This window comes from Rhea pennata, chromosome 1, assembly GCF_028389875.1.
Source record: "Rhea pennata isolate bPtePen1 chromosome 1, bPtePen1.pri, whole genome shotgun sequence".
Taxonomy (NCBI): Eukaryota; Metazoa; Chordata; class Aves; order Rheiformes; family Rheidae; genus Rhea; species Rhea pennata.
The window spans coordinates 81,785,122-81,812,873 of NC_084663.1; the positions used below are offsets into that span (position 1 = coordinate 81,785,122).

At 37.7% G+C, this 27,752-nt stretch overlaps 1 protein-coding gene across 7 annotated transcripts in view; it reads left to right on the forward strand.

Annotated features, from left to right (window-relative positions):
* FAR2 (fatty acyl-CoA reductase 2) overlaps positions 1–27,752 on the forward strand; it is a 158,209-nt gene that overhangs the window by 67,910 nt on the left and 62,547 nt on the right. For 6 of the 7 annotated variants that reach the window (XM_062593068.1, XM_062593087.1, XM_062593053.1 and 3 more), the window contains one exon: positions 17,012–17,246. In XM_062593068.1, the coding sequence (XP_062449052.1) occupies positions 17,058–17,246 (189 nt within the window). In that variant the 5' untranslated portion in view covers positions 17,012–17,057. Of the gene's footprint in view, positions 1–9,008; positions 9,082–17,011; positions 17,247–27,752 lie in introns of those variants that run through there. The other variant, XM_062593096.1, reaches the window with a different exon arrangement.

Consider the following 27,752-nt stretch of genomic DNA (forward strand, 5'->3'; position numbering starts at 1 on the left):
GAAAAATTCTTAGGAAGCCACATATGGTGAGTTACTGGCTGTTTTGCACTGCCATGGAAAAATGTTCCTCTTAAAATAGGTTTCTACACTACAGAGGTTTCAAGAAATAAATACTGAGCAGACAATTTTTGAGCAGTCTCCTTGACTCATTTTTTTTTTGGGGGGGGGGGATTATTTTGCTTTCATAAGAAATAGAGTGTTACTACTTTACACTATTAAACTGAAAAGGAGAAAACGGCTGTTACTGTCTGTAAGAGGGTTCGCTACTACTTTTTTTCCTAATAGGTGTAACTGAACAAGAACTTTACTCTGGGTGCTCATTTTGGTAAATAAATACCTCTGTATTACAGGAAGTTCCTCCCTCAATGGCTGTTCAGTGTGTATTTTGGCTATTAATTCATACATTTGTTTTCTTCTTTGTAGCATGTCTAGTACAGGCACATGCAGCATATTTTCTCTCTGTACAGTTAAGCTGTAAGTTTTGACTAAGAATTTTCAGCCTAGCAATCTGCATGCTACTCTTTTAACTGTCTTACTAGGGCTCTGAAATATCACTGTAATCTGCATCAAAGATCAGTAGTAAAAATTCGAGACTGGTGTTATCCAGCAAATATCACAAGAGTTTGGGCCAGGATGCATAATTCATATCTGAAGACAACTTTTAGTTTAGAGAAGGGATTATCAATAGTTTATTTATTGAAATAAAACATGTTGTGCACACATATTGTTACACATAGTCACTTTTGCATGTTTTTACAACATCTATGAGATGTAGGCTGAGAACAGACTCCTCAGATGCAGCTTGGTTTTGATCCTACACGAGACTGAATGCATTGTGGATATCTGGGAACTGAAAGATCTGATTTAAGGTGTGAACACTTTGTGATCTGCTTGAAAGAAATTTAATAACAGAGTTGCTGAGCCTAATCTGATCCTCAAAATTTTAAATTTTGGCTGATTTAAATTCACAAAACAGAGTTGTAAGACAGAGACAGATTTCTTGAATACTGGCTAGTATTCAAACATCACTTCCTCCAAGCTCAAGAGGGGTGCATCCCTATGAGTAAGTAGTGCAGCAAAGGGGGCAGGAGACATGCATGGATGAGCAAGGAGTTCTTCGCCAAATTCAGACAGAAGAAGAAAGTATGTAGAATGTGGAAGAGGGGACAGGCTACTTGGGAGAATTATAGGAATGCAGTCAGAGTATGTAGAAATGCAGCGAGGAAGGCTAAGACCCAATTGGAATTGAGTCTGGCAAGGGACATCAAGAACAATAGGAAGGGCTTCTTCAAATACATCAACAGCAAGAGGAGGACTAGGGAAAATGTAGGCCCGCTACTGAATGGGGCGGGGGCCCTGGCGACAAAGGATACAGAGAAGGCAGAGTTACTGAATGCCTTCTTTGTTTCAGTCTTCACTACTAAGGCAGCCCCCATGAATCCCAGAGCCTTGACGTGAGGAAGAAAGTCTGGAGAAGGGAAGACTTTCCTTTGGTGGAGGAGGATAGGATTAGAGACTTTTTGGGCAGGCTAGACTTCCACAAATCCGTGGGCCTGGATGGGAGGTACTCACAGGTACTGAGGGAGATGGCAGATGTTGCTGCCAGGCCACTCTCCATCATCTTTGAAAGGTCCTGGAGAACTGGAGAGGTGCCTGAGGACTGGAAGAAAGCCAGTGTCACCCCAGTCTTCAAAAAGGGCAAGAAGGAGGACCCAGGCAACTACAGACTGGTCATCCTCACCTCCAACCCTGGAAAGGTGATGGAACAGCTCGACCTGGATGTCATCTCCAGAGATATGGAGGGAAAGAAGGAGATCAGGAGTAGCCAGCATGGATTCACCAAGGGGAAATCCTGCTTAACCAATCTGATAGACTTCTACTGGCTGAGTAGATGAGGGGAGAGCAGTGGGCGTTGTGTACCTTGACTTCAGCAAGGCTTTTGACACTATCTCCCATTACATCCTCCTAGGTAAGCTCAGGAAGTGTGGGTTAGACGAGTGGACAGTGAGGTGGATGGAGGACTGGCTGAAAGGCAGAGCTCAGAGGGTTGTCATCAGTGGCGCAGAGTCTAGTTGGAGGCCTGTGGCTAGTGGAGTTCCCAGGGCTCAGTACTAGGTCCGATCCTGTTCAACTTTTTCATCAATGACAGAGTGCCTCCTCGGAAAGCTGGCTGATGATACCAATCTGGGAGGAGTGGTTGACACACCAGAGGGCTATGCTGCCATTCAGAGAGACCTGGACAAGCTGGGGAGTTGGGCAGAGAGAAACCTCCTGAGGTTCAATAAGGGCAAGTGCAGAGTCCTGCACCTAGGAAGGAATAGCGCCATGCACCAGTACAAGCTGGGGGCTGACCTTCTGGAGAGCAGCTCTGCAGAGAAGGACCTGGGAGTGCTGGTGGATGACAGGTTGACTATAAGCCAGCAATGTGCCCATGTGGCCAAGAAAGACAATGGTCTCATGGGGTGCGTTAGGAAGAGTGTTGCCAGGAGGTCGAGGGAGGTGGTCCTGCCGCTCTACTCAGCCCTGGTGAGGCCACACCTGGAGTACTGTGTCCAGTTCTGGGCTCCCCAGTACAAGAGAGACATGGAGCTACTGGAGAGATCCAGTGTAGGGCTACGAGGATGATCAGAGGGCTGCGAGAGCTGGACTTGTTTAGCCTGAAGAAGAGAAGACTGAGGGGGGATCTTATCGATGTGTGTAAGTATCTGAAGGGAGGGTATCAAGGGGACAGGAACGGGGCCAAACTCTTTACAGTTGTCCCATGTGACAGGACAAGAGGCAATGGGCAGAAATTGAACCAGAAGAAGTTCTGCCTGAACGTGAGGCGGAATTTCTTCACTGTGAGAGTGATAGAGCACTGGAACAAGTTGCCCAGGGAGGTTGTAGAGTCTCCTTCTCTGGAGATTTTCAAAGCCCACCTGGATGCAACCCTGTCTAACATGCTCTAGGTGACCCTGCTTAAGGAGGGGAGTTGGACTGGATGAGCTCCAGAGGTCTTCCAACCTTACTGATTCTATGATTCTTTGGGCATCTTAATGAATTGAGCTAAAAGCTAAGAAGCACCTTGTTGGTGTTTCAGAACTAATAACTTTGCCTAGTATTTGTAATCTCAACTCTGTCTCTAAGATCAGGAGGCCTTACAAAAGTCAGAAGGTATATAGTTTTCTGGAAAATATAGTAGGAAGTTAGAGTCATAGGTTATTTATTTTTAATTATGTGAAGAAATACTTCAGTTTAGAAGGGGCCTCAATGCCTCTTCATTTCCATTGTTATGTTTGATCAAACTTTAGTGCTTGTGCATTCACAATACAGCTAAACACCTTTACCTTAGACTATAACAATTTCCAATGTCTACAAAATAGAAAAGGGCTTTAAAAAAAAATCAGAAGTCAACATTATTCTGCACTGTTAGCTAAGCTTCAAATCACTGGGGCTTTAATACATAGCATTTACTGCAACATTTTGTACTGGCATAATTTAATGAATTAAGTGACTCATAAGCATTTTGAGATACTGCATCTCTTGAATATTTTGCTGCTATTTCTGTCGGACCTCAGTAGCTGCGTGTATGTTAACAGAAGCCTGCAGTCTGATAGAAAAGTACTGTGTTTTGGTGGACACCTAGCTGTAAGAGTCAGTGTTAGCAGAGCTCATGTGCAGATGAGGTGCTGCACTGGATAGGTTTGGGAGCATACCTGACCTCACTTGAAAGATGTGATAGGCCTTTAAACTAAGGTCAAACTTTCATTGAATGTACCGAAGATCTGGAACCAAATTATCCCTCCATTTCTTTTTTTCCATTCTCTCTTTGCACTTTGGTGTGCAGGATATATTGGATGACGTTAGATTAGTACAGCCTGACCTTGCGTTTTTGATGCTTTATACAATGATGTTTTATACGATGCTGGTCTTTTTTTTTTTTTGAACATGTATAAATGTACTTTGTCATCTCTTATCAGCTTTATCGTGTCTTCTTTCTGGAACAGTGTGTTTCAAAAGCTTCCATGCTGCAGAACTCTTTGTTGCTTCATTATCCAGAGCTGTTGATTTGCTGAGCGAATTCCCTTAATGCAGCTTTCTGTAACTCCAGGGAATTCCCTTTACTTTCCTCTACTGTTCTTCTGCCTTTATCTGAAGAGTAAACGTCTGTCTTTCATGGAGAACTTTGGAGAGAGAAATCCACAGACTATACTCCCTATCTTCCCCAGAAACCGTGTGAGAAGATTTAAGGAATGTATTTTTCTTCCCAGTTGGTAAGAACAAATAATACCTTCTAGTTTGGAGATATTATTTTGATGTTGTAGTTTGATTTCTTCCACATGTAGTTACTATTTGTCCTATGAAATCATAGTCTGGACTGCTTGCTCTTAAGTGAGAGGAATAATTGCATAACAAAAAGACAGTAACTGAAGTAAAAGTGGAACCAGGCCTCAGACAGAAATAGATCACTTTGCTTTTTTTAAGACTTTCTCATGTATATTTCCAAATGACATCAACGAAACTGTAGTACTGCAGGAGCTATTTTGGTGAAAGCAATGTATTTCACAGCATTTATGGTCTTTCTCTCTATTGAGCTTATGGCTTGTGAAATAGAAATCACATCTCACCCCCATTATAATATGACCTAAACAACCTCAAAGAACTGAGGACAGCTCATAAAAAGAGTATCTTATTATTACCCAAAGTAGCTACTTGGCACTGCATTGTTAGCTGTAACTCATTAACAGCCATTGTGATTCCACTTGTTTCTAATCGTGGGGATAATAGAATACACATCTGCTTTGTTTCTCTGGGGTACTTCAGAGATCATTAAATAATGTGTATAAAACAATGAGTATATACAATGAGTATATACACATTAAATAATGTGTATAAAACAATATGAGTAAATGCATTAATATAATAGAAGTAGAATTTTAGGACAGCATAAGCAGGGGATTAACATTGCTCTGCAGTGCAATGGTGTTTGCTCTGACTGTATGTTAGATATATTACTGATACACAAATCTAGAAAAAGTATTTTTACCGCTATAGTTGTAAAGTGACTCAGCTATAATTAGAGAGCTATTCTTATTGATGGCATTACACTTACATGGTTCCTGCCAAAGGACTCAGGATACAGCAAAACTGCAGTGTCTACCAGAGGTATACATGTTTCAGAACATTGTATATATCCCTGTATCTTAAAATGACATACTTGGGCTCACTTGACATTTGCTTTTTTTTCAATTCTATTTCTATTTTCTCAATCTCTTCATCCTGATAGAAGAGGGAGAGATGTAAAAAACAGCAGAGTCTGAAAACCTAAAAGCCCTTTGATAAGGATCAGGAAGTAGCCAAACATTTAGGACCCAGATAACACCACACACTCTATACAGAGGAAGTCTGGCCATAGAAGTATTCAGACAATTAACCTTATTTTCCTTGGAAAAGCACTAAAAATACTATCTCTGCAGCATGCAGTGAAGATTAATTGAAGTCTCTTCACTTCCTTGCAAAGCAGCTGTCAGATTATTAGCTGATATTTGATATCAAGTAAATCAAGATTTCAAAATGGCAATACAAGATTGCTTCCTTCCCCACCCAGAATAGGACTGTTTGCATTGTTTGACATTTCTCTTTGGTCTTTTTTCCCACATTATGGAAGTACAGGGTTTGCCAGCTGAAGGGTAACTAAACTCCCAGTTAGAACTGATATAAAAATTATTTTTAATGTTTAGACTGTAATCTTTTGAATTATGGAGGATTTTGTGAAAATGTTCTCACCAGGGCACATTCTGTTAGTAGAATGTTGCTGATTGCTGAATTTCAAGTGAGGGAAGACCTGATGGGGAAGAAAAAAAGTTTAATATGTTTGTAAGAGCAAAAATAACCGTACTTTATGTTGTTAATACCTTTTTACAAACTGCATTGCCTTCACCTTTAAACTATTATTCTTAAAATATTATGGCATTGGCTTGCTCAATATGAAGATGTTTAATGGACTGGCAATAGCTAAGTTATCTTCTAAAGGACATCAAGAATCCTAAGGGAAATGAGAGCATCTCAATCCATTTCCTACTGAACTAGCACCTGCTTGACAAAAGCCAATCATCAGAAGATGCCAGCAGACTCCATTACCAATTAGCCATAGCATGCTTGTTGGTAGATTACATGTGAAACAGACTAATTTCCCAAGGTACATTAGGAGATCCTCTATTCATCTCTCGTCAGCCTTAAAGATACTTCTTATTTTTCCATTGGTAAGAGTTTGGTTTCCACTTTGTCAGAGTTGAAGATATCTAGAATGTCACCCAAAAGTAATTTGACCCAGTGCATTTGGAGATCACAGAACTAATATAGGGGTTTAAAGTCCTGTGGGCAGTCCTGGACGTAACACGGTGAGGAGCTCTCTTGGGTTTTATGCGTTTGATTCATTGTGTAATGCAGGTATACTGGTAGAAGCTAAACAGGAAGTTCTCTATAAACACATTGACTTGGATACTAACCAGGGAAAGCTATAAACTCCTCTCTTTCTTTCTTTTTTTTTGAAAAAAAGCTATCTTTTGCAGTCTCTTCTTCCTCTTTATTTTGGTGACAATTAGCAACTGAGGTATGTTCACCCTCAACCTGTTCATGTTCAGTAGATCTTCTTCAGTTTTCAACTTCAGATCAAATAGTGGTATATTCTGTTATATATCCTGCATAATTTTTGTTTCTTGCCCCAAAGACACTTTTGGTCTTTAACTGGCTGATGTGTTTATTGTTTGTTGAAAACCCTAGCAGCAATCCTGCTATTGAATTCCCCCAATATTTACTTCAGAAATATTATTAGCTCTCATAGATAGCTATTAACACATGCTGCTTGTTTTCATATGGCATGTGAAGTTTCTGGGTTTAGCCTAGACTTCATGTATATTCCCTGATTTTCAGAGAATGGAGCCTTCTCACTGCTGCTGCCTCATGCATGCTGCAGTTGTTGATCCCAGAAAAGGTGTCTCCAGACTCTTGGGACTTCATGTGCTTTCAGACGGACATGGGCAAACCTTGTAGTCCCACTATGCATTTCTGACCTCTGTAGCTTCCACTTCCTGACTCCAAGCTATCCTCAAGTCTTGGGAGCAGCATCATAATTTTGTGTTTGTCTTATCTGACTAGAGGCAAAAGATCCAAGGATGAAAAGAAGCCAGCAACGTCCTTCCATCTCCCCAAGAAGGAAAGATTCTAACCAGGATGGTAAGATTTAATAGGAGGCAGAAGTACCACTGAATCTGTCTGAAATGCCTTCTGTCGCAGGAGCTAGGACACTTCATATTTTTAATATATTTTATTTTTAAATTCTTTTTTTTTCTTTTTCTGTTGTATTTCTTCATGCTGTCCTCAGAAGTAAGCCAGCCCCGTACTGGCATCTCCTTTGCTCCTTTCAGCATTTCATATAAGGGTTCTTATAGTAAGTGGCTTTCTGGTTTCTCCTCACTTCAGTTGCTGGGTGTTTCCATAGCGAGAATAAGATATTCATCAGCAGATAGCATTTGCTCAGCAAAAATAATGGCTTGGCAGCATCCTGCCCACCAGTGAAACTGGGTGAAACTGCTGCAGCTCCACTGCTGCAGCTGCCCTAGTGTGAAATAGATACTCTTGTCTGCTTCATTGCTAGGTACCAGAAAATGCTCTAAATGTGAACAACAGAGAAAAGTGAGAAAAAGAAAAAAAAAAACTTAATCTTTCGAAACTATCATAAATGAATTTTGATGTTATGATGAGGTAGAAGATTTGCAAGTAAAACTATGCTGTTTCAATTGACTGCACATATCTTTTAGCCCCAACAGATTATTTTGATATAGTGCTTATGCTTTGTTTTGCCTAACTAAAGCAAAGGCTGGACTGGTGTTATAGGCTTCACCTTTTAATAAAGTCCAAGTATAAAACACTCAGACTGTTGATCTTAGCTTTTCTGTCAGAAAGAAAAACTAAGTACAGATATATAATTAACCTAGAGCAGAAGCAGAACACAGCTGGTAAATCTTTCCACTGTGTTAGATCTGAGATACCAAGTATGAAATTTCATTTTAGCTTGCTGTCACAGGACTGCTAGACTTCTTAGTATTGTTGCCACATTTTTCTGTTAAGCGGTGTACACCATGCTACTAAGTTATTTGAGCTCCTCCAGAGGTTTGACTGAGCACATGTCAAGATCTCTTCAGCTGTGACGTTATTTACTATGTCTTCTAGGAGAGGTTTTAGCAAACTTGGACAATACAGAGGAAAGGAGCAAAAGGGGAGTATTTATTCTGTTAAAATTTGAGTGTTTCAAATAATGGGAATTCTCTATCCATTAGCATGTAAATAAATGATTGTTGTGGGTTTGATGAGCCAAAAATAACTATGGCCCAAGGAGAAAAGCACTTAACAGATTGTTGTGTCTACAACCTGAAATTGTTTTTCTATGCGTGTGTGCATGCACAAACACAGCTATGTGCATGCAAATTGTCAAAGAGAAGTCATCTTTAGTGATTTTTGGAAAATCCAGACACATTGAATGGGGGACACTGAGGTCATCTGAAGCTGAAGGAGGGTAAGCTGAAGGAGGGTAACCAGGTATAGATTTGGATTCCTACAGGTTTTTAGTTTTGTGTTTTTTCTTTTTTTGATAGTGCTGTTCTGTCATTTACTAGTATTTTGCATTTGTTTTGATGCTTAATATAAAAATATGTATGTATTAAGATGAAGCTGCACCGGAGTAACAGGTACTTATCTTTCCTGTTTATAGCTTCTGCTGGGAATCATTATATATATAAAAAAATTACAATAGCAATGGAACAAAGTTCAGATAAGTGTGTATTTTTTAAAAACACAGTAATTAGGCATCATCACTTTGAAAACATTCCTAGTACATTGTACTCAGTTTCCTTTTTTTGTTCTTGCATTTTTTAGGGTTTGCTATGAAAACATATAAGTGTAGTTTCATTTGTTTTCGTTAAGACTTTTAACCAGGCAAGAGAACTGCATGGAGATTACAATGACACAGGAGGGAGAATTAGGGGAAAGGAAGGAGTCCCTCACTAATGTAATCTCTCCATCAGTACATAGAGTACATATCTGGTAAGTAAATCTACCACTTGGATCAGTGCTGCTGGTGACCCTTTGAGTGAAGACCATTCTTCACATCTCACCAAGGCCTTTCTGCAGACCATGTTTGTTACAATTACATTAATATTTGTATTGCTACTATCAGTCACTATTGAGCATTGCTTTTTTTTTTTTTTTTTTTTTTTTTTTTTTTTTTTTTGTTAGATCCCAGAATAGACTGCGCAAGTAAAACTAAAAGCATCCAAAAACTAAGGGGTGCCTTTCTGTTGGGAAAGTGGAGGCATTCTCACTACTGCTAACCTTACAGCAGCTATATGAGCTGAACTCTTCCAGTGGTGCTGATTGACTTAGCTCCTAGTGTTACCAAGAAGCCAGGAGATCAGTCTCTGTGATGGAAAGCAAGTCACTACTTTAGGTATTGCTAGGGTGCGTGGTGTGGGACTGTGCTCTGTGATTCTAAGGCCATAGCATGCTCTATTACTTCCAGATGTCCTGAAGCTAAAAATAACCTGTGAAATCTCTGAAGCAGAGCCTGGTGCTCAACAGAACCTTGAGATCTGTACAAAGCATGTCAGATGACAGTTCATGCACAATTAATGTGCCTGCATACAACAGAAAATTCCCTGGTATGCTCAATGCATGCTGCGTAAATGAAACATGCAGATGCTTATTGCATTTTCTTTTGTCTTTTTAATTGTCTTTAACAATAGAACTTTGCAACCTTTTGATTCCTTCAATAATGGAATACTAAGTTACTTAATATCAGACTGGACTTTCTAGTATACATATGTTGAACTTTTAATAATATTACTACTTCTTCATTCACACATGTGCTTTCTTTCAATTATACTAACCTGCTTCAGACCACACAATTGTTATGTATTCATTAATTTTGGAGGAAAATGCTAATTATTCAAGTGAAGTAATTCAAATGACCTCTAATGGCCACTGAAGTCCAAAGATCAGGTTATTCCTAACTGTGCTACAGTCATGGTAGCAAGATCATTTACTTTCTAATGATTAATTAACAAGAAATTGTACACATATGCTTACAGGCAAAGCACAGTCATTAGGAAGAGTTGCTTTTATGTGTTGTAATTACACGCTGAGTTTATGGAGTCTTTGTCACTCAGCCTGGAAAAAACAGGCAGAATTATAGGAAGATACATTGTTCAGGCATTCCCACTGTTCAGAGTTTTTAAACTCATACCACAATGGATTGAGGAGGCAGACTGATGAGACTGAAATGGTTTTGTGTTCGCTTTACATTGTCTCTTTCAGGATATGGTTGAAATCTTTTTCCAAGACTGTTTACAAGTACACGTTCTTTCTCTGGCCTTGGTTGCACATGTTCTCTGAAGCCATGGAGGAATTTTTCTTTTTCTCCGTATTCCAAGTTTCTTAGGCCTCTTCCAGAGTCCTGATTAAAGAAAATTATCTTATGTTTGATCAGTCATTTGCTTCCAAGATTAAAAGTATTCTGTCTTAAAGGCTTCTTGCTGTGGGTATTTTTGTTTTCAAAAATGTCATTCTTATTAGTTGCAATTTTAGTGAAAGCTGGCTCACTGCATTTATTATTTTGTCTAAGCATCTCACATGAGTATTCTGACCCTCTTGTTTACAGAACCTTTGCATCCTTATGCAAGGCTGTGAAAATGCATTAGCTACAAGAGAACTTGTCAAAATCAGGCTGAATAGCAAGAGATACAGTGAGGTGATTTGTGAATCTAGAGATATGTAAACAGTCCTTTGCTCTTGCACAAGACTATATATCTTTTTCCTTTTTTTTCTTTTGTTTTCCTTTTGGTGCTGGTGAGTCGAAAAGGGCAAATAACTCAATAGGCTAGTTTTTGAAATGGCTGCAGTCCTGGTTGAGTAGGGTATGGAAATCTTATAACTGGTCTGAACCATAATGAGCAATTAACATGCTCTGGTGAACCCTTTCCTCACTGCCTGAGCTCCATTTTGCCATCTCCCACCAACCTGCAGCCACAGACCTACTTTAGGCAGTGGCAGTCATAGCAGCAAATGAGGTTCAGACAAAAATTCTTCTTTCTATTGGTATGGCTTTCATAACAGTCTCACAGCATCACACTGAATTGCAAGCTGAAGGCAGATGTAGTATTTTTAAAGTATGCAGAACATGAGAGCAGTGTATTAATAAGTTTGTTAAAAATTAGTAGTTGGATACTTTGTGACTGGTATTACTTTCTCCATAGTTTTTTTTATAGTGTAAATATACAAATGTATATGTATGTGTATGTATGTATAGATACACCTTTATCTATATATACATATATCTATATATATGTACACACACTTATACATCTGAAACAAATGCATATCTCCCCATGGTGAGATATGCAGAAAAAGATATATCAATTTTTAAAATTCATTTAGTTTGAATAATTCTGAAGATATGTACAGATTTTACTTTGCCTACACGTTAATTACATATTATTTCCTTGACAGTACCTTTTGCAAAGGTATATTTGGGTGAAGATTATATGCTGGGTCTAATTCTGTATTGTGTTGGATATGGTATAATTTTCTAGGTCTGAGCAAAGTGTGTTTGAAAAACAAGAGCAGATGAACATCATATCTTCATGTTCAAGTGGCTGTTCAAGGTGCAAGTCACTGGTGAACCAGGTCCCACTGACTATGCATAGAGTAATAAATTAGGCCCTATGCTAGGGCATAGGCTGAAGCACAAAGCCATGAATATTCACCATTTAATTATTAGCATGATCCATGCAGTTCTGGACCTTACCCAGTCTCCCAGACAAATGCCTAGGCATGGTTAGAAGGTTAAGCCCAGACCTTGTCTAGTGAGAAATCTGAATGCAGCTACTTTGTCTTGATGGCTAACACAGATATTTGGAAAGAAAGTTATGCTACAACCAGTTAATTGTCAGCCAGATAATAGTCCCTAATTTATTTTATTAGCAGTAGTGTAGAAGTAGCTGTAGGGGTCCTGCTTTCACCTGTGTATATTTCAATTAATTTGTACTCACTGTTGATTTCATGCAAGGAGGACTATATTCACTGTATCATAGAATCATAGAGTCAGTAAGTTTGGAAGGGACCTCTGGAGATCATCTAGTCCAACCCCCTTGCTCAGCAGGGTCACCTAGAGACAGGTCTAAGCGACCCTTAGACAGGGTTGCATCCAGGTTGGCCCCGAGCATCTCCAGAGAAGGAGACTCCACAACCCCTCTGGGCAACCTGTTCCAGTGCTCTGTCACTCTCACAGTGAAGAAATACCCCTTATGGTCAGGCAGAACTTCCTGTATATTGTCTTGCAGAGGTATATATGCTAGTGCTTTTACCTATTCAACGTAGAGATAGTAGGATGAGTGGAAGTAAAACTATTAGATCTTGGAGTTGAGTTTTTGCTTAATTTGGAGTCCAGTTGTCATTTTTTGCCAGTCCTGCATCAGAGCAGCTTGATTTCCTTTAGTCAGATCCCCCTGGATTTGCCCCTTTGCAAATGAGAGAAGGGACCTGAGTCCTAACCTCAAGGCTGTGTGACTGTATGTCAGCTGTGTGGCTCCCCCATCTCACAGTAGGCATAAAGGTAAAAAGAGGAGCAAGTCGCTCTGTGAGGAACATGCATACTTAAGAGAGTATTAATGAATGGAGGGGCAAAAGTTTTAAAATCTGTATAAATAATGCCTTACGAAGCTCTTCAATCACATCTGCTCTTGCAAGGAAAAGCTCTGCTTTATGCTTCAGTTGAGGAGTAAAGAGTTAGATTTTTTTTTGCTTGTCCTTCAGGGTATGTCTCTGGCACAAGAACATGACTTTATTTGTAATGCAGTGTTGTAGACCATCCTTTCTGTCTGATCCAGAGGTGATTGTTGTACACACCAGTAACAGAGCTTCACCCTTAAAGCAACTTTTGTACTTGTGTCTACAGAGGTGCTTGGTGTGATTCCTGGCTGGATGCTCCAAAAAGGTCTTTTTCACATTATAGTCAGAGATGAGTCAGCATCAGTGAAGTGCAAACTCTTGCAAAGATGCTGTGCCCAGTATCTTAGCTGGCATCCATGATTACTTGCCTGCTCTGGTCTAGTGCCTAAGCCACTAAAACTATAAAACTATAATTATTAATTATTAATAATTAATAATTATCATAATTATTAATAATTATTAATAATTATTAATTATTAATTATCTTAATTATTAATTCTCTTAATTATCAAAAAGATAATTAATCACTTGAGCAGGGGTTTCAGAAAGCCCAGGTGTGGGCCTTTCTACGCAATCCACTAACTTTCTCATCTCCAGTGCAATAGACCCGTTGGCTGTGAAATAGCCTTCATCTGTCTCTATGGATAGGGGTTGGCTCACTGGAGACAGCTGCAGATGATGGTTCAGACTGCATATTTTTCTGTTGCCAAATGCTTAATCCCTTGCAGTTTAATCTACGCTGGACGTTTAACAATTTCCCAGCCAACTGTTTATTGCTTAAAAAAATATCGAGAGAAACTTCTGCAGGAAACATAATTTTTCTTTCTTTGATCGAGTGTAAAAACATAAAGGATTATCTATAGTCCTTTGTAATTGATAAGTAGACACCCAAAATTTCAAAAGGCTTTGGAACATACCCATTGACCTTAAAAATCTTCTGGTTACTTAAAATCTCCATAGCTTCTTTAATGCATTCTTTACAAAGGCCAAACAAAATCTATTACAATCAGAAAAATAAATCCTATTTAAAAATCACTCTCTTAAAATATCAATAAAAAGATGATTCTCAAAATAAAAATTACAGTGTTCATTGACTGATTTGAAAGGAAAATACCTTAGCAGTCTTTGTGAGGGTATATCCTGAGTACAAATTTGAATCAGCTTTTGAACTGGAAGCTAGTAAAAACTATTTTAAATCTGCTAGGACAGTAGAGTTTCAGGAGTCTGTCTGAATGTAGTAGCTTACAGCATTGTTGCTTTTATTCGTGTCGTGATCTGAACACATCCATTTGTTTATGCTGAGAAACAGATATCCAGATGCTCTCTACTGATAAGTAGCATAACATCAACTGGGTGCCAAGAGTGTTGTGTTTTTAAAGCTAACACTTAGGAAAGCAAAATGGAAGTAGTGTAAGGAGATATGAATCTGATCCCATAAAAAGCAACTACCTCATTCATGGATTTTTATTGCAGATGAGACCCTGAGCAATCTGGTCTCACTCTGAAGCTAGATCTGCTAACTATATGCTGCCTGACATGGCCTGTTTTATTTTCTGAATAGAAAATAAAAAGGATATGTTCCTTCTTACCTTTTCTTCTAACTATACAAATTTAAGTTGATAAATGGAAGAAGATCAGATTCCCTTTGAAGTTTTGTTTTGTATGGCTGTGTTTGGTGCTTCTATTATCATCATATAGGAACAGTTTTGAAGATGCAGTACTTTTCCTGACTTTTTGGAGGCAAACTTTTTAAATGGCCTTAGATTACATGGGGAAAAACTATCAGTTAGGCTTTCAGAGAATTGCTTGTGCAGCCCTTGCCAATAATACTTAATGAAATCTGTTTGCAGAGGTAATTTTAGGGATATTTTTAAAGGAGTGTGATTTTTATTTTTTACTCTTCTAGAAGGCATTGAATATCTGGCCGTGTGAAGTCCCATTTGGGTAACTCAAACAGAGATCCCAAATGCAACAACATAATAAATTGATATCCATATTTGGAAATCTTAAGAGCTATTTTTGCTGTAGTGTTTGTACATATTTGTATTGTAATGCAAAGAGCTAATGTATAGTGATACAGGTTGAAAATATTCTGTGCTAATGAAGTGTAAGAAGACTTCCTGTTAAAAACTGTGGTAATCTCCAAGTCTGTAGTACAAAGTACTTTATAAAGGTACCATATTGCTAGCAGAATATGAGAATATGAGAGTACACAGATGAGTAGTATCATGAAATATTAATCAGATACTGTAATATGAATAAAGTAGCTAAACTACACTGAGATTAGGTTGGTCTTAACTGATTTTCTAAAAATGAGATCAAAGCAATGTACACCATGACTATAAACTGTCTTACATTTCATCTCTTTGTTTCTTTATGTTCAGTAGAACGGTTATTGCCCCTGGCGACTAAGGACTTCTCTCATTACTTTGTATGTCTGCTTGGCAGGGCATGTGACATAACAAATTTCTTAAATGTTTGGTCACCTCCACCCTGCTCTGTATTCTTTTAGACTCATACTTTCAAACATTTCCATATTCTGCAAATTTCTATCATCAATATCTGTCATTTTTACCAACCTGAATGAGATGTGACATTTAGCTATTATAAATAAGTTAATTATCTAATAATTTAATCTGTTTATCTAGCTTCCCAAGTGGCCAGCTCTTTGATAGAACAGGTTTTAATAGGCCCTTTTATCATTAAAAGTGTGATCTAGGCCATACCTTAAAGTAGGCTAAAACCAGAATTCACTAAGCCCAGCTATTAAATTGTAAAATGGCATTCTTCAGAAGTATTTCTGATTGACCTACTTTCTAAACTGGATGATACACCTGATGATTCGTTATGAATTTCTTTCAAAGTTGGGATTTTCATTTGTTTGATATGTACTGCAGTCCCTGGTATTACTGGGAAACCAGCAATATTTTGATAGGCTTGAGTCCCTCATTTATATGTCTAGGTTACAGCCCATTGGAAATACACATTTAATTTTTCCATATAGTCCTATTATGACCGTGAAAACTGGCAGATTAGTAGGAGTGGAAACTCGGGTCTGGGTAGATGCATCAGCTATAGAACCAGATGATGACAGCTCATTGACACAGACTGCAGATCACTTTCATTGCTGTAGGTGCTAATGGTTTTGAAAAAATGGAAAAATCCTACGCTTCTGTTTCTGTGCATTTGTGTTTCTGGCACTGCAGAACTAATGTTCAATGGACTCTGAAGCTTCTACAGGAGGAAGAGAAGCTTTGCTGGGATACGTGCAGATCATTCTCACAATCCCTGAGCATCTGACTGAAAGGGTCCAACCTTCTTCTTTCTTTTGTTTCAAATTTTTTAGACTTGCTTCAGAACATTTATTCATATTTTACATGAGCCTTTCCCTTGTAATGGAGGCAATCTAGTTCATGCATGCTGTGATTTTTACAACGCTTTGAAGACAGTGGGTTTTATTTTATTTTATTTTATTTTTTTCCCCTTCAGCTAGTCTAACAGAGAAAGGGGCTATTCTGGGAGAATTCAGTCCAGTCTTGCTTGGCATTTAATTGACTGAGAGTATGACTTGGGATGGCTGGAGACATGTAGGCCTGAAACCACTGCACCTAATGGTATTGCAGTGTTCCAGAGCAATACCACGGCACTGTATCTGCTATGTAGAAGAGTTTTCTCCATGGGTTTATCACAAGTCAAAGACAACAGGAAAAGACTGAAAACAATTTGCAAAGTGATGACTGACGAGAAATGGAAACATCTGTCACAGTGGAGTTAGTGTGATCTAGCATTGCATTTGTAATGTCTGTTAGATCTGTTTCTGTTTCCTTTTGTACTACTGACCTAGTCTGTAAACTTACAGCAATCATGCCATTTCTTCATGGCTTCCACTTCATAGTCTATGAGATAAATGCTGTTCAACACTGCAGGAAGGATCTTCTGCTAGTAGTCTTGGACAGCATAAGCTGCAGTCTAAATTATGACTTCTAGATCAACTATAGCATAATGTGGAAGATGAAGCTGAACTTGATTTTTAAGCTTGTCAGATTAACTTATTTCTTTCTTGTGGTTTATGTTCATAATAAATACTTGGGAAAAAAACGTCTTTAAAGTTGCCATTAACTGACCTAATGTAAACTGCTTTAGCTGACATAGTGGGAAATGCAGTCTCAGACTATCAATCCTAAATAACCAATCTGTGTCTTGACTCAAAGTTCATGGCCTTTATAGCCTTATTTCTGCATCTTCTCAGGTACCTCCTTTAGGAAGTTAAAGGAAGAACACAGCAAGAGAGCACAATGTCTTCAGTTTCAGCTTATTACAATGGAAAGACCGTACTTATCACAGGAGCTACAGGTTTCATGGGCAAAGTACTGGTGGAAAAGTTACTGCGCTCTAGCCCTGAAGTGAAAGTTGTTTATATACTTGTAAGGCCAAAGGCTGGACAGTCAATGCAAGAGAGAGTGGCAAATATGTTGAAATGCAAGGTAAGTTTGCATATTTTATTCTAGACTCTAAATGGAAATCTGTTTAGTTGGGTGCAGCAGAGAACTTTTTGTTATATTCTACACATAAAGAACAAAATACTTTCTTGTGCTTTAACCTCTCTATATTTTTTTTGTTTCTAAAGACAGAGAAAGAATTGCACGTGAATGAACTCGAATCGGTCTCATTTTGATAGTGATGCAGGATTTAAAACTGTAATGATGTAATTTGTTTTCTTCTTTTCCACATTGCTGTTTGTTGAGGATTCATTTTTTCAAATACATATTTCCATAAATGTGGCAAGACTCTTATAAAATTGCTGATAATATAGGTGTTCTGTGTTCAGATGGTTAACACCAATTTTTACCAAAAGCCTTTGTTGCAAGAAGGGTAGCATTTTGCTTTCATTAACTACTTTTTCTCCTTACCCGTTTCAAAAATTAATGTTCAAAAGTTAGCATTCAAAAATAAAGTTGAGTGTGAGCCTGTCACATTCTACTCCTTACCCTTGTCAGGGTGTGAAACAAGCATACTGCATAAACTGTGGTACTTATTTCAAAAGACGAGACTGAGTGACAATCTATTGTGGGATATGCTTTGCTGCAGTACAGTAGGACATCTGCTGTCTTTTGATACCTGGTACAGTTTAAACTCATTTATGAAATGCTAAAATAGTCTTGCATTTGAGCAAGATGTTTTTCAAACCTGTCTGCAGTGGATCATGTAGGTCAGTGCAGTTCATTGAAGACAAGACCCATATGTCTTCCACGTGCACTTGTTTCTTTTGGGCTTTTGGCCTGCTGCCCCAGTGAAGAAAACCAAATATCTAGCCAGAGAAGGACGTCAAAGCCTCTTGCTACATTGAACATGAAGGCTTGTAATGAGGCACTGGTAGAGCAGTTATCTAGTGTGGCCTTAATCTGAGGACCTAGAGAACTTAGACCACTGGTAAGGTCATGAACTTGCTCAGACCCCTTCAAGTTTGTTAAGTATCAGAGATCAAGCTGAAGTTCCTGCTGATCAGAATTTGCACATAGACAATGTATCTGGCTCTACAAAGCAAGGACTTTCTTGGAATTAATTTGAGAGAAGGCAGCATATCTTTGGAGTGTTGGTTTGAAACTGTGAATGAGACTTGACTATCTGGAAAAGTGTTCCCTCTAGTTCTATGGGAATTAGAAATAAAACAGGACTATAGATAACATGCTTAAGAAACAAACAGGGCTGGAAGAGAAGGTAAGTAGGGCTGAGAGAAGGTGTAGATTATTTCTGCTACTGTCCTGAGACAGCAAGCTAGAAAAATCTTAAATATACCTATAAGCAGAGTTTAATTTTTGTGTTTTTAATAGAGGGTATGTTCTTTCCCTATTTAGGAAAACTTTCACATTAATAAGTGATATAAAAGGAACTATCTCATTGGCTGGTTTATCTAAGACTGACTAGTGCAAATTTTTTGCATTACTTTCCTTTCAATTAACATTGTTCAACTGTTTATACATCTTTCATCACTGAAGACCATGGGTAGTGGTTTTCGTCACCAAACAGTGAAATCTGAAATGTGTTGTGTTTGTATGTTTTTTTTTTTTTTTTTTTTTTTGCTTTTTTATCACTAAGAAAATGAATAACTAAACTATTTTTCAAGACTTCTAAAGCTTTGTTTGCATTGTTTGCATAAATCATTCAAGTACCTCCAAGAGGAAGGTGGATTTGTACTCTAGAATTTCTCATTTTCACATCCTAAAAAGAAAGTTTCCCAGGAACCAGAGGAATAGATAAAAACAGACTGTCAGATTCTAAATATTCTATAGAAACAGATGAAAATAGTAGTTGGCATGAAATAAGATGAAAATAAAAAAGCAGATTGACAGGAATTATTTGCATTCTAAAATGCTTAGGGTCTTCAAGTTCTCTTCTAGATTTTTAGTAGTCTTTGCAGTATTTTGAAGGAAACTGCCTATTGTTTTTGACCTGCCCTCATATATCTTTTTGCACAATCTGTGAAATTTGAGTGGTTTCTATAATTATATCTACAGGGGTTTGAACTTTGCAGCAACACATTTGTAAACTGTCCTGTTCATAGTGTGTACATGGAAATAGGGCAGAAAGAAAAAATTGTAAATAGTGAAAGGGCAATGCAGTATGAAGGAATAGTTTATTAAATTGGAATTTTTCAAATTCTAGTCGACCATGAAGAATGAAATCAAAAAATAATTTGGACATAAATCAGAATCCTTTCACTGTCTTCTGGAGTAGCTGCGCAGATGGCATTGAAATGTAATATAAAACTGATTTTTCTCAGATCTTGTAAAACTAGTTGAACATGAAACTGCATTAATACAAGATGTTTAATAAGCAGATACTTAATTTTCTCTGTATCAAATGTAAATTGAAAGGGTACATGGAGGAATGTGTGGAACATAGTAACCTTGCCTGTTTGTGAAAAGAGATGTTCTGTTTTCCAGCAGTGGCTTCCCAAGGGAATCAAGCCATCACCCTATGTTTAATGAAATATCATGTCTGGATAGGGCAGAGCACAGCTGTCACACAAAAAACACATTTCAGTATTAACTTCATCATAAATGTCTGTAGATATGGATCACAGCGCAAAGCTTGGTAACACTGTTTCATGCATTAGGTTCTGGGATGCGTATATTCATCACAGGTAGGAAAAAACATCAGCAAGCTTTCTTGTTTATGTTATCTTTAATCCTCCATGTCCAGAAACAGGCAGGAATACTTGCAGGATTTCATCTCAAATTCTCTCAAGAGCAGTTACCAGGATAACACTGAGTCACTGATTGTGTTTTTTCCAGTGAGAACAGAGCTTTTTCTGTGCCTTGTACACAGCAAAACAAGGCTGCTGCCAAGCTGTTTCTCAGGTCTGTTTATTCCATGCTCAAAATTAAAAGATTGATCAGAATGGGGAGTGGAAGTGAGCCTGGTCATTGTCCTTGATAGTTGTCCTTGATAGATTGTGAGGCTGCCAAAAATGAGGAGGCAATTTTTTGGGGGTGTCCCAGAAATACTGTCAAATTTTACTACTTTTTAAGGTAGTTGACTATAGTTTATCCTTATGCTGCCAAAAGTTCCAGTGAATAGTGCAGACAGTTTCTCTCTTTGGCCTCTCTCCTACCAAAGAGAAACATGCATTATGACGAAAATGGGCATGGAAAACTGAACTGAACTATCTCATCATGTAGCAGCATTATCAGAAACCTTTGCCTCTTTGTTATTCCCTTGTTAAGTACAACAAGTTTATACAGTAAGACTTCTTTCTATCTGTTAGCCCTATATATTTAGGCAAACAATGCCAAATTTCTCTTTTTCCACCTCCCTCCACCATCGCTTTTCCCCACTCCCTCACTTGTGCATCTTTCTCGTAATTAGTGAAGATTCCCTATGCCAAACCAGTGTAGTTGTATTACCACTGCAATGCCATCCCCAAATCTCTGTAGTCATTGTAGCAGCCTATGTGTCAGTACCTGGAATGCAGAAATGAATTTTGGTGGTGGAATGGATGATGGAATTTTGGTGATGGTGTCAGTAAGACACATAACCATGCCTACCAGTAGGATAATAGACAATCTGAGAAGCATAAAGGTCCACCTTATGATCTATCAGCATAAGCAGATCTGGACTTCCTACACCTTCTTTCTCTGCTGTTGCCCTTGCACTGCTGTCAGCACAAACAGCATGCTGTAAAAAGGTTGGAAGTGCAAGAAGTGCAACAGGTGGAAATGGCAAGATATTTTCCCAATTTGTTTTTCTTTTATATGAATATGCACATGTTGGAGGAGAAATCATGAAAAGAGGAAGGTCAAAAGAAATGTGGTGTTTTGACTTGTGTCCTCCATTGCATCAGTCAGATGAATTCATGCTGCAATCAGCTGAGGAGGAAAGTGTCTTTGTATGACTGAGGCAATTGCTTTATAAGCTATGTCCCAGAAAAAATCAGCTCATCTTATAGTTTCATAATCACAGTGCAGTTTCCAATATTTAATAGTGTGCACGAATGCTGCACAATAATTTAGAATTTCTCTATACATTGCATAAGTTGTTCAGAGATGCATTAAAGGTTACAGCTTTAGAACAAACTCTAAATCATCTTTACTGTACATATTTTGTTTCAAAGACGTGACTAGTGACAATAAATAATAATAATCACCGTTTTCTATTTATATAATGTATTTCTTTGCTAAGAATTTCCAGTGTGTCTGGTGAGTCTGAGTCATTGGGGGCCCTTTTGCAGACTGATTCCCTTTGGGATATTTGAAATCAGAAGTCTATAAAAGAAGCACCCCAGATGAGCAGTCACTTTGAAAACATTGGTCAACTTTCATATTTGAAAATGTTTGCTGCGTCCATACTCAATGGTACCTCTTTTAATTTTAATTTAATTTTAATTATGTGGTCAGTATTGAAAGACCACAAACTTGTTCTGCATTGTCTATGTGTGTAGAAATGTAGACATGAAACAAAATATTGAGAGGTGGCTATGTGTCGTCCTCAGAAGATGAACCCTCCTTTTTTATTATTTTTATAAAGCTGGAGAGAAAACACTGGTGACAGGAATGGAATACAATTTAGACATTCACGATCAGAGAGAGGGAACAGTCAAAGAATGAGCCTGTGGTATTGTTAAAGAAAGGACTTTTGTTTTCAGTTATGAGAAGGTACAATGAATGTCAAGACATCCAAAAGAGATATCAGCCAAATTCAATGATGGCATAGAGAGGGAGGGAGGGAGGGAGAGAAACAGGTCAAGAACAGAAGAGTAAAGGCATATTGGAGAATGTGACAGCACAGGAAATGTTGGAAATGGAGGGGAAAAGAAAGTACTGATGCAGAAGATAAAAGGACTAGTAAAAGGCTGCAGGAGTATGAAAGGTTAAAGATTATGACAAAACGTAGGAAAAAAGATATGATCAGATAGTGTTTTCCTGGATAATTTCTCCTAAGATTTCCTCAATATATTAATCGTCATTGAACTTTTAGGAGCATGGAAGCAGAGTTTGTAGGAATTATACAAGATATTCTGGAGAAGAAGGCTCTTGTCTCTCACTCAGGTGTTACTTCTTTTTTTTTTTTTTTTTTTTTTTTTTGTGGTCATTTATTGAAAAGGCAAAGTGATTTGTTGATGAACATCTAAAGAGAGGCAGTTCTTCACCTCTCAATCTTAATTGTGTTGTAAAACAGAAGAGATTAAGCCACTATCCTCTCTGTTTTCTCTGCAGTTTTCAAAAGTTATGCAGAACTAATATTTTATTTTGCAGAACAAACTCTTTCTGAAGCTCTAATCTCTTCTTTTTCTTTTTGGCCAGTTAAACTGTCCATTTTTCTCTTCCTCTATGTGTCTGTCACATATGCAGACATCTGTGTGGTCTCAGTAATTCTCTGTTCCTCCCAGTCACTACTATCAAGGGTCCAAAAGAGGTACCATTCTCCTATTACAAGGGGAAAATAAAATGTCTTTCTTTTCTTCTAATTAAGACCAATCTTTGACACTGTCACAGTGCAGTTGCTATTCCCAGAAAAAAATCGTCACCTGTTTTATCAGTACTGAGTATTACAAAGGACACTGCAGAGATTTTACTATTTCAAGAATACTTGTATTCACTGCAGTTTGAGCGTTTCAGCTCATTCTTTTTTTTATGAACCTGAAAATGTAAGTCTCCTTCCTTCCTAGCTTGTTTTTGTGTGCCTGTCTCTGTACTTTTACCTTGTAAGATTAACATTTGGGCTGTGCTGCTGGCAGTGAAATGTTCTGTGTATGATTTTAGAAGGTTAATCAGTTGTGAAGTACTTCCTTTGGAGGTAGAAAAGCCCTTCTATTAAATCTGTCTTTCAAAACACTTTACAGATTCTTTAACAGTAGCAACAGAGTCAAAAAAAAGACTGTTACTAAGAGTACCAGAATGTCATATATATCACGTATATATCGTACAATATTTTTGTATTTATATGTATTTGAAGCACAAATGAACTAGGGTGGTTCACATTTATTTTGCGAATTAAAATATTTTGGTGTCAAAACACATCAAATTCCTCATTTGTCACCCCAAAGGCAGTTACAGGTTTTGATGACTTGACTTCCCCTGTGCCCAGTTGTCTTCAAATTACTTTTGTGGTTTGTAAGCTTGGAAGAAGCTTACTGAAGCTTCCAGTTAAATAAAGGTGATCTAAACAGAAGCACATTCAGGAGAAAATATAGGTCTTCAAATATAAACTTGCATGAGAAAACCCTCTAACTGATTCTGTTTTGGAATGCAGTAAACTAATAGAAGACTGGAAAGAAAGGAAAAATCTGTGTTTCATGTTAAGATATCCAGCACAAATTTCAATATTTGTATTCTTCTGTTGAATTTGTAAAGATTACATGGTTAATTTTATGAAGTTCTTTGAGAGTACTGATGGTTAGTGATCTCATTTTATCAGAAGAACATTATAGTCAAGTTTCTTATGCAGTAGATACAAAATTGTGCACTGCAGTCCAGTTAATATACACATTTGTATATATACAAATGCACACATAGGCATAAAAGCACCATCTTTCAAGCTAGCCATTTTTGTTTAGTGGTGGATATGCTAAAGGATTAGTGTGTTAATAGTGATGATGTGTACAGGGAACAATTCTGATAGCAAATAAGGGACAAAATAAGGAAGAGTCCAACCCTTGAAATAAAAGAACAGATAGTAAGTTTAGAATGATGCAATTACAAAAAATATTCAAAAGTAAGATGTTCTCATCAGTAACAGCATGGAGGTTCCAGTCAAGTTGTGTTTGCTACTCTACATAAAATTAAATGCATTTTTAATTCTTAATAAGTAGTTATATTTTGGGACCTTGTAGCCAGCAAATACTTCTTGACATCTTTTCTTTAATGTGCAAGATATCTTACAAAGAAAGAGGGAATCTTACCAGGGAGTTAAATTAAGATTGCAGTTCATAGGATATTCATAATTTTGCTTGAATTTGCATTTATGTGTAAGTGCTTTCTGGTGTGCAGCCATGGCCCAGTTCCTGAAATCAGTGGGATTTCTCTTAGTATCTTCATTTGACTTTTATTGACTTTCTCATCAGGGCTAGATCTTGGGTTTTAAAGAGAAGATGGGTCCAAATAAGTAACTTCAGTTGTCTTTTCAATTATACACCGATATATTGGATTTGCTTTTTGTTCTGGATTTTTCGTTACTTAGTAGAAAAAAAAAAGTGTGTTTGATTTTACTGCCAGTATTTCAACTGTAGATAAGATCATTTTAAACATAGTAAGAACTGTTTGATACAGGAATGAAAATGCAGTACATAACTCTTCTATACCTAGGAAAGCAACACTGTCTGATTCCAGCATGAAGACCTAGGAGCATCATCAGAGTAGACAGTCTCTGGGCATGGCAGGAATCAAAAACACGCAGCAACACTTGTATTAGTACTACTGACTCTCAGCCTCTTCTTTTGCCCATGTGATTTTGTTCAGTAGTGTGATCTTAAGCCCAGGTGTTTGTAAATATCTGTAAATCTGTTCCTGCTCTGTATATCGGGACCTGAGTTCATGGATCCCTTTTCTCTGAGTGTCCTGATAAGCACTCAAAACCATCAGTATTTCCTAAGGATAGCTTTCTGGCGGGGAGTGGAACTAATAAGTAGGAGGTAGAAATAGTATCCTAGTATTAGACTGTTGCAGGTAAATAAGGGAACGTTTAGATTTTCTAATATACAAAATTCACTTTTTTGCCAGCCAGAGATCTCTCCATCCAGGCATTCCTCCCTTTTTGGATGTTAGTCTTCTTGCCAGCAGAAAGAGCATCCTCAACTGTGAAAATCAAGGAGATGGGATAGTGTGCGCTGGAGAGGTAGGAGAAATGTAACGGGGGAGAGGAAGGGCAAAGAGTTCAGTGTGGCGTTTGCAAGGGGTACAGGAAAAGTAGAAAGAGTGAGCAGAGAAAAGTTCCACTTCTTAGGCTTGAATTTACATCAGTAGCATAAATTAGAGCTAATTATGAGCAGCTTTTGCTGGCATTAAGAGCCTTGCAGCAACATCATTAGAGAAGTCCTGTTGTAACCCTTGGATTTCTTCTGTTTTCCTGTTTTGCTTCAGCATATATAAAAGCTGACCTTTTAGGCAGCTGCATAGCATGTTTTGTGTTCAGAATTTTGCCAAATGACAGATTCACAAATGAAGCCTCCAGTTAACGTGTCTTTAAACAATGTTTGTCGTTTCACTGGAGTCTGTGACTTGGTTCTTAACTTGTGTGAATTGTTGCACTTCAGCCTGATTCTGAACACAAGTGGAGCTACTCATGTATTAAAACTTATACACAGATTGAAGTTCTCTGCCTTACAGCTGATCTTAGGCAGATTCTGTTGAGAACATTGTGGCCTAAAAGTCATAGTTAAGAACAGAGATTTATCATTTTCCTGAAAGGCATAGGTAATGGAGTCAGCACCCGCAGAGCAGAATTTTCTATTTAGTCATTCAGCAAAATTTAGAATTAAGTTGTGTTTCATCCTTCATGTCTGCTTTTGTTACATCAAATTTTTCCTAAGAAAAATTAATTCCTTTTTATTCCCTCCAATTTTTCTTAGTGAAAGATTTTCTGTTTTCTTAAAAGTAACCCTAGCCATCCTTACTTGTGACTTCTGTTGTCTGATGGATGCTAAAATCAATTTTATGCCAGAAGACCTTGCAAAATAAAAAAGTTTGCTGTAAGCAGAATATGAAGTTTAAAAAAAACAAGGTCAGTCACTAGAACTACAGAATTTACCAAAAGTCAGCGGTCAGGTTTTTTGCAACAGTATATTTGAGGTCTGTATTGATGATTCCCATAACTTTTATTTATCTGTGCCCAATTGCACTAAGATACAAAGTTTAAATGCAGGTGCAGTGTTTGGTGTGCTGGTATCCAGCTCAAACTTTTGGGCACTTTTGCAATATAGATAGCAAATAATAACAAAACCAAACAACAGGACGTCATTTGTTTAAAAGTCAAGCAAACCCTTGATACCTGCTGTGTGTGTACATTTAATCTGTATTATGTTGTCTCCTTTTATTGACATCTTGTCTTAAAACTGGGGTTTCAGAGCTTAGAATAGGGGAACGATCCCTTCCTTTAAATTTGTATCTGCAAAACTTTAAATTCTATGTTCAAGTCTTCATAATACTACCAAGCCTAGTAAAACAGGAACCTGAATCTCAGTCTAATCGAGGCATTACAGGAACACAAATAATATATTTTTGGTGAACAGTCAATATCTTCCTAGCAGAGAGAAAAAAAAAATCCCACAAATGTTTTTCAGCAAAGAAAACAGAGAAAAGGATGAGCAAAATGTACTTCTATATTGAATGGCTTGAGTTGCTTTGGTGAAACTCCAACTCCAGAGCCCTAGGAAAAGGAGAAAAAAAATCAAAATATTTTGTGATGTTTTAAGGTAATAATTCACACTTTTGATTCAGAAGGATATTTTTATTTTGAAGATTATTTTAGATTTTTGTTTTAAAAATTGCAGAACTAGAGTTCAAAATTACCCCAAAGATTTTTAGTTAGATCAAAGATTTTTAAATTTCATTAAAAATTTCCACTTCAGATCAAGCAAGAATTATTCTATCTAGGTCTAGATTTTATTTTTTTATAGTGAAGCCATCATGAAAAATCAGGTGTTCAGAGAGGTCTGTACTGGTTACAATTTATACTAAGGGTCTGTTTATGAGTGCTATATGGAAAAATTGATAACAAATATTGTAAGCTTATAGTAAGACTCCTCACAAAGTTTGATCCCATCTATAAAGTATCTTAGTCCATCAACTTTAAGCCTTTAAAAAAATACCCCCTTTCATAGTATTCAAATATAAGCTAGGCTGGAAGAATATTTAATAGTGGTGCAGTAAGGTAATGAAAGATTTTAGTCTACTGCTTATTAAGGTGACTGGCCTTGAACCAAGCGATAAGCTCATAGAATCATAGAATCATAGAATGGTAAGGTTGGAAGGGACCTCTGGAGATCATCTAGTCCAACCCTCAGCATAGCCCCATACGGGGATTGAACCCACGACCTTGGCATTAGCAGCACCTCATGTTTCACAGTACCGTGTGAATGCAACTGTACTACTTCTACATATGATCTGACATTGCGTCCGCACCCACATCTAACTAATCAACAACCTAAAAAATCCATCCACAAATAATTTCAGATTTGACCATAAAGGGCATCTTAATACAAAGTGTGGACATTTACGGCTGGAAAAAAGGCAAGTGTTGCACCTGTCTTCAAAACTTGGTGGGAAAGACAACCCAGGAAGCTGTAAATCAGGGCAGTCTCCTTTTGGTACCCCCAAAAAAACAAGGAATAAGTCATCTTGGAGCACATTTCTGTGCACGTGATGGAGAAGAAGGTGACTGGGAATGATCAGCATGGATTTACGGGGGTAAATCATACTTGGCCAATCTAATTGTCTTTTATGATAAAATGACTGAATTTCTGAATTTATGAAGTAAAAACAATGGATAGTATT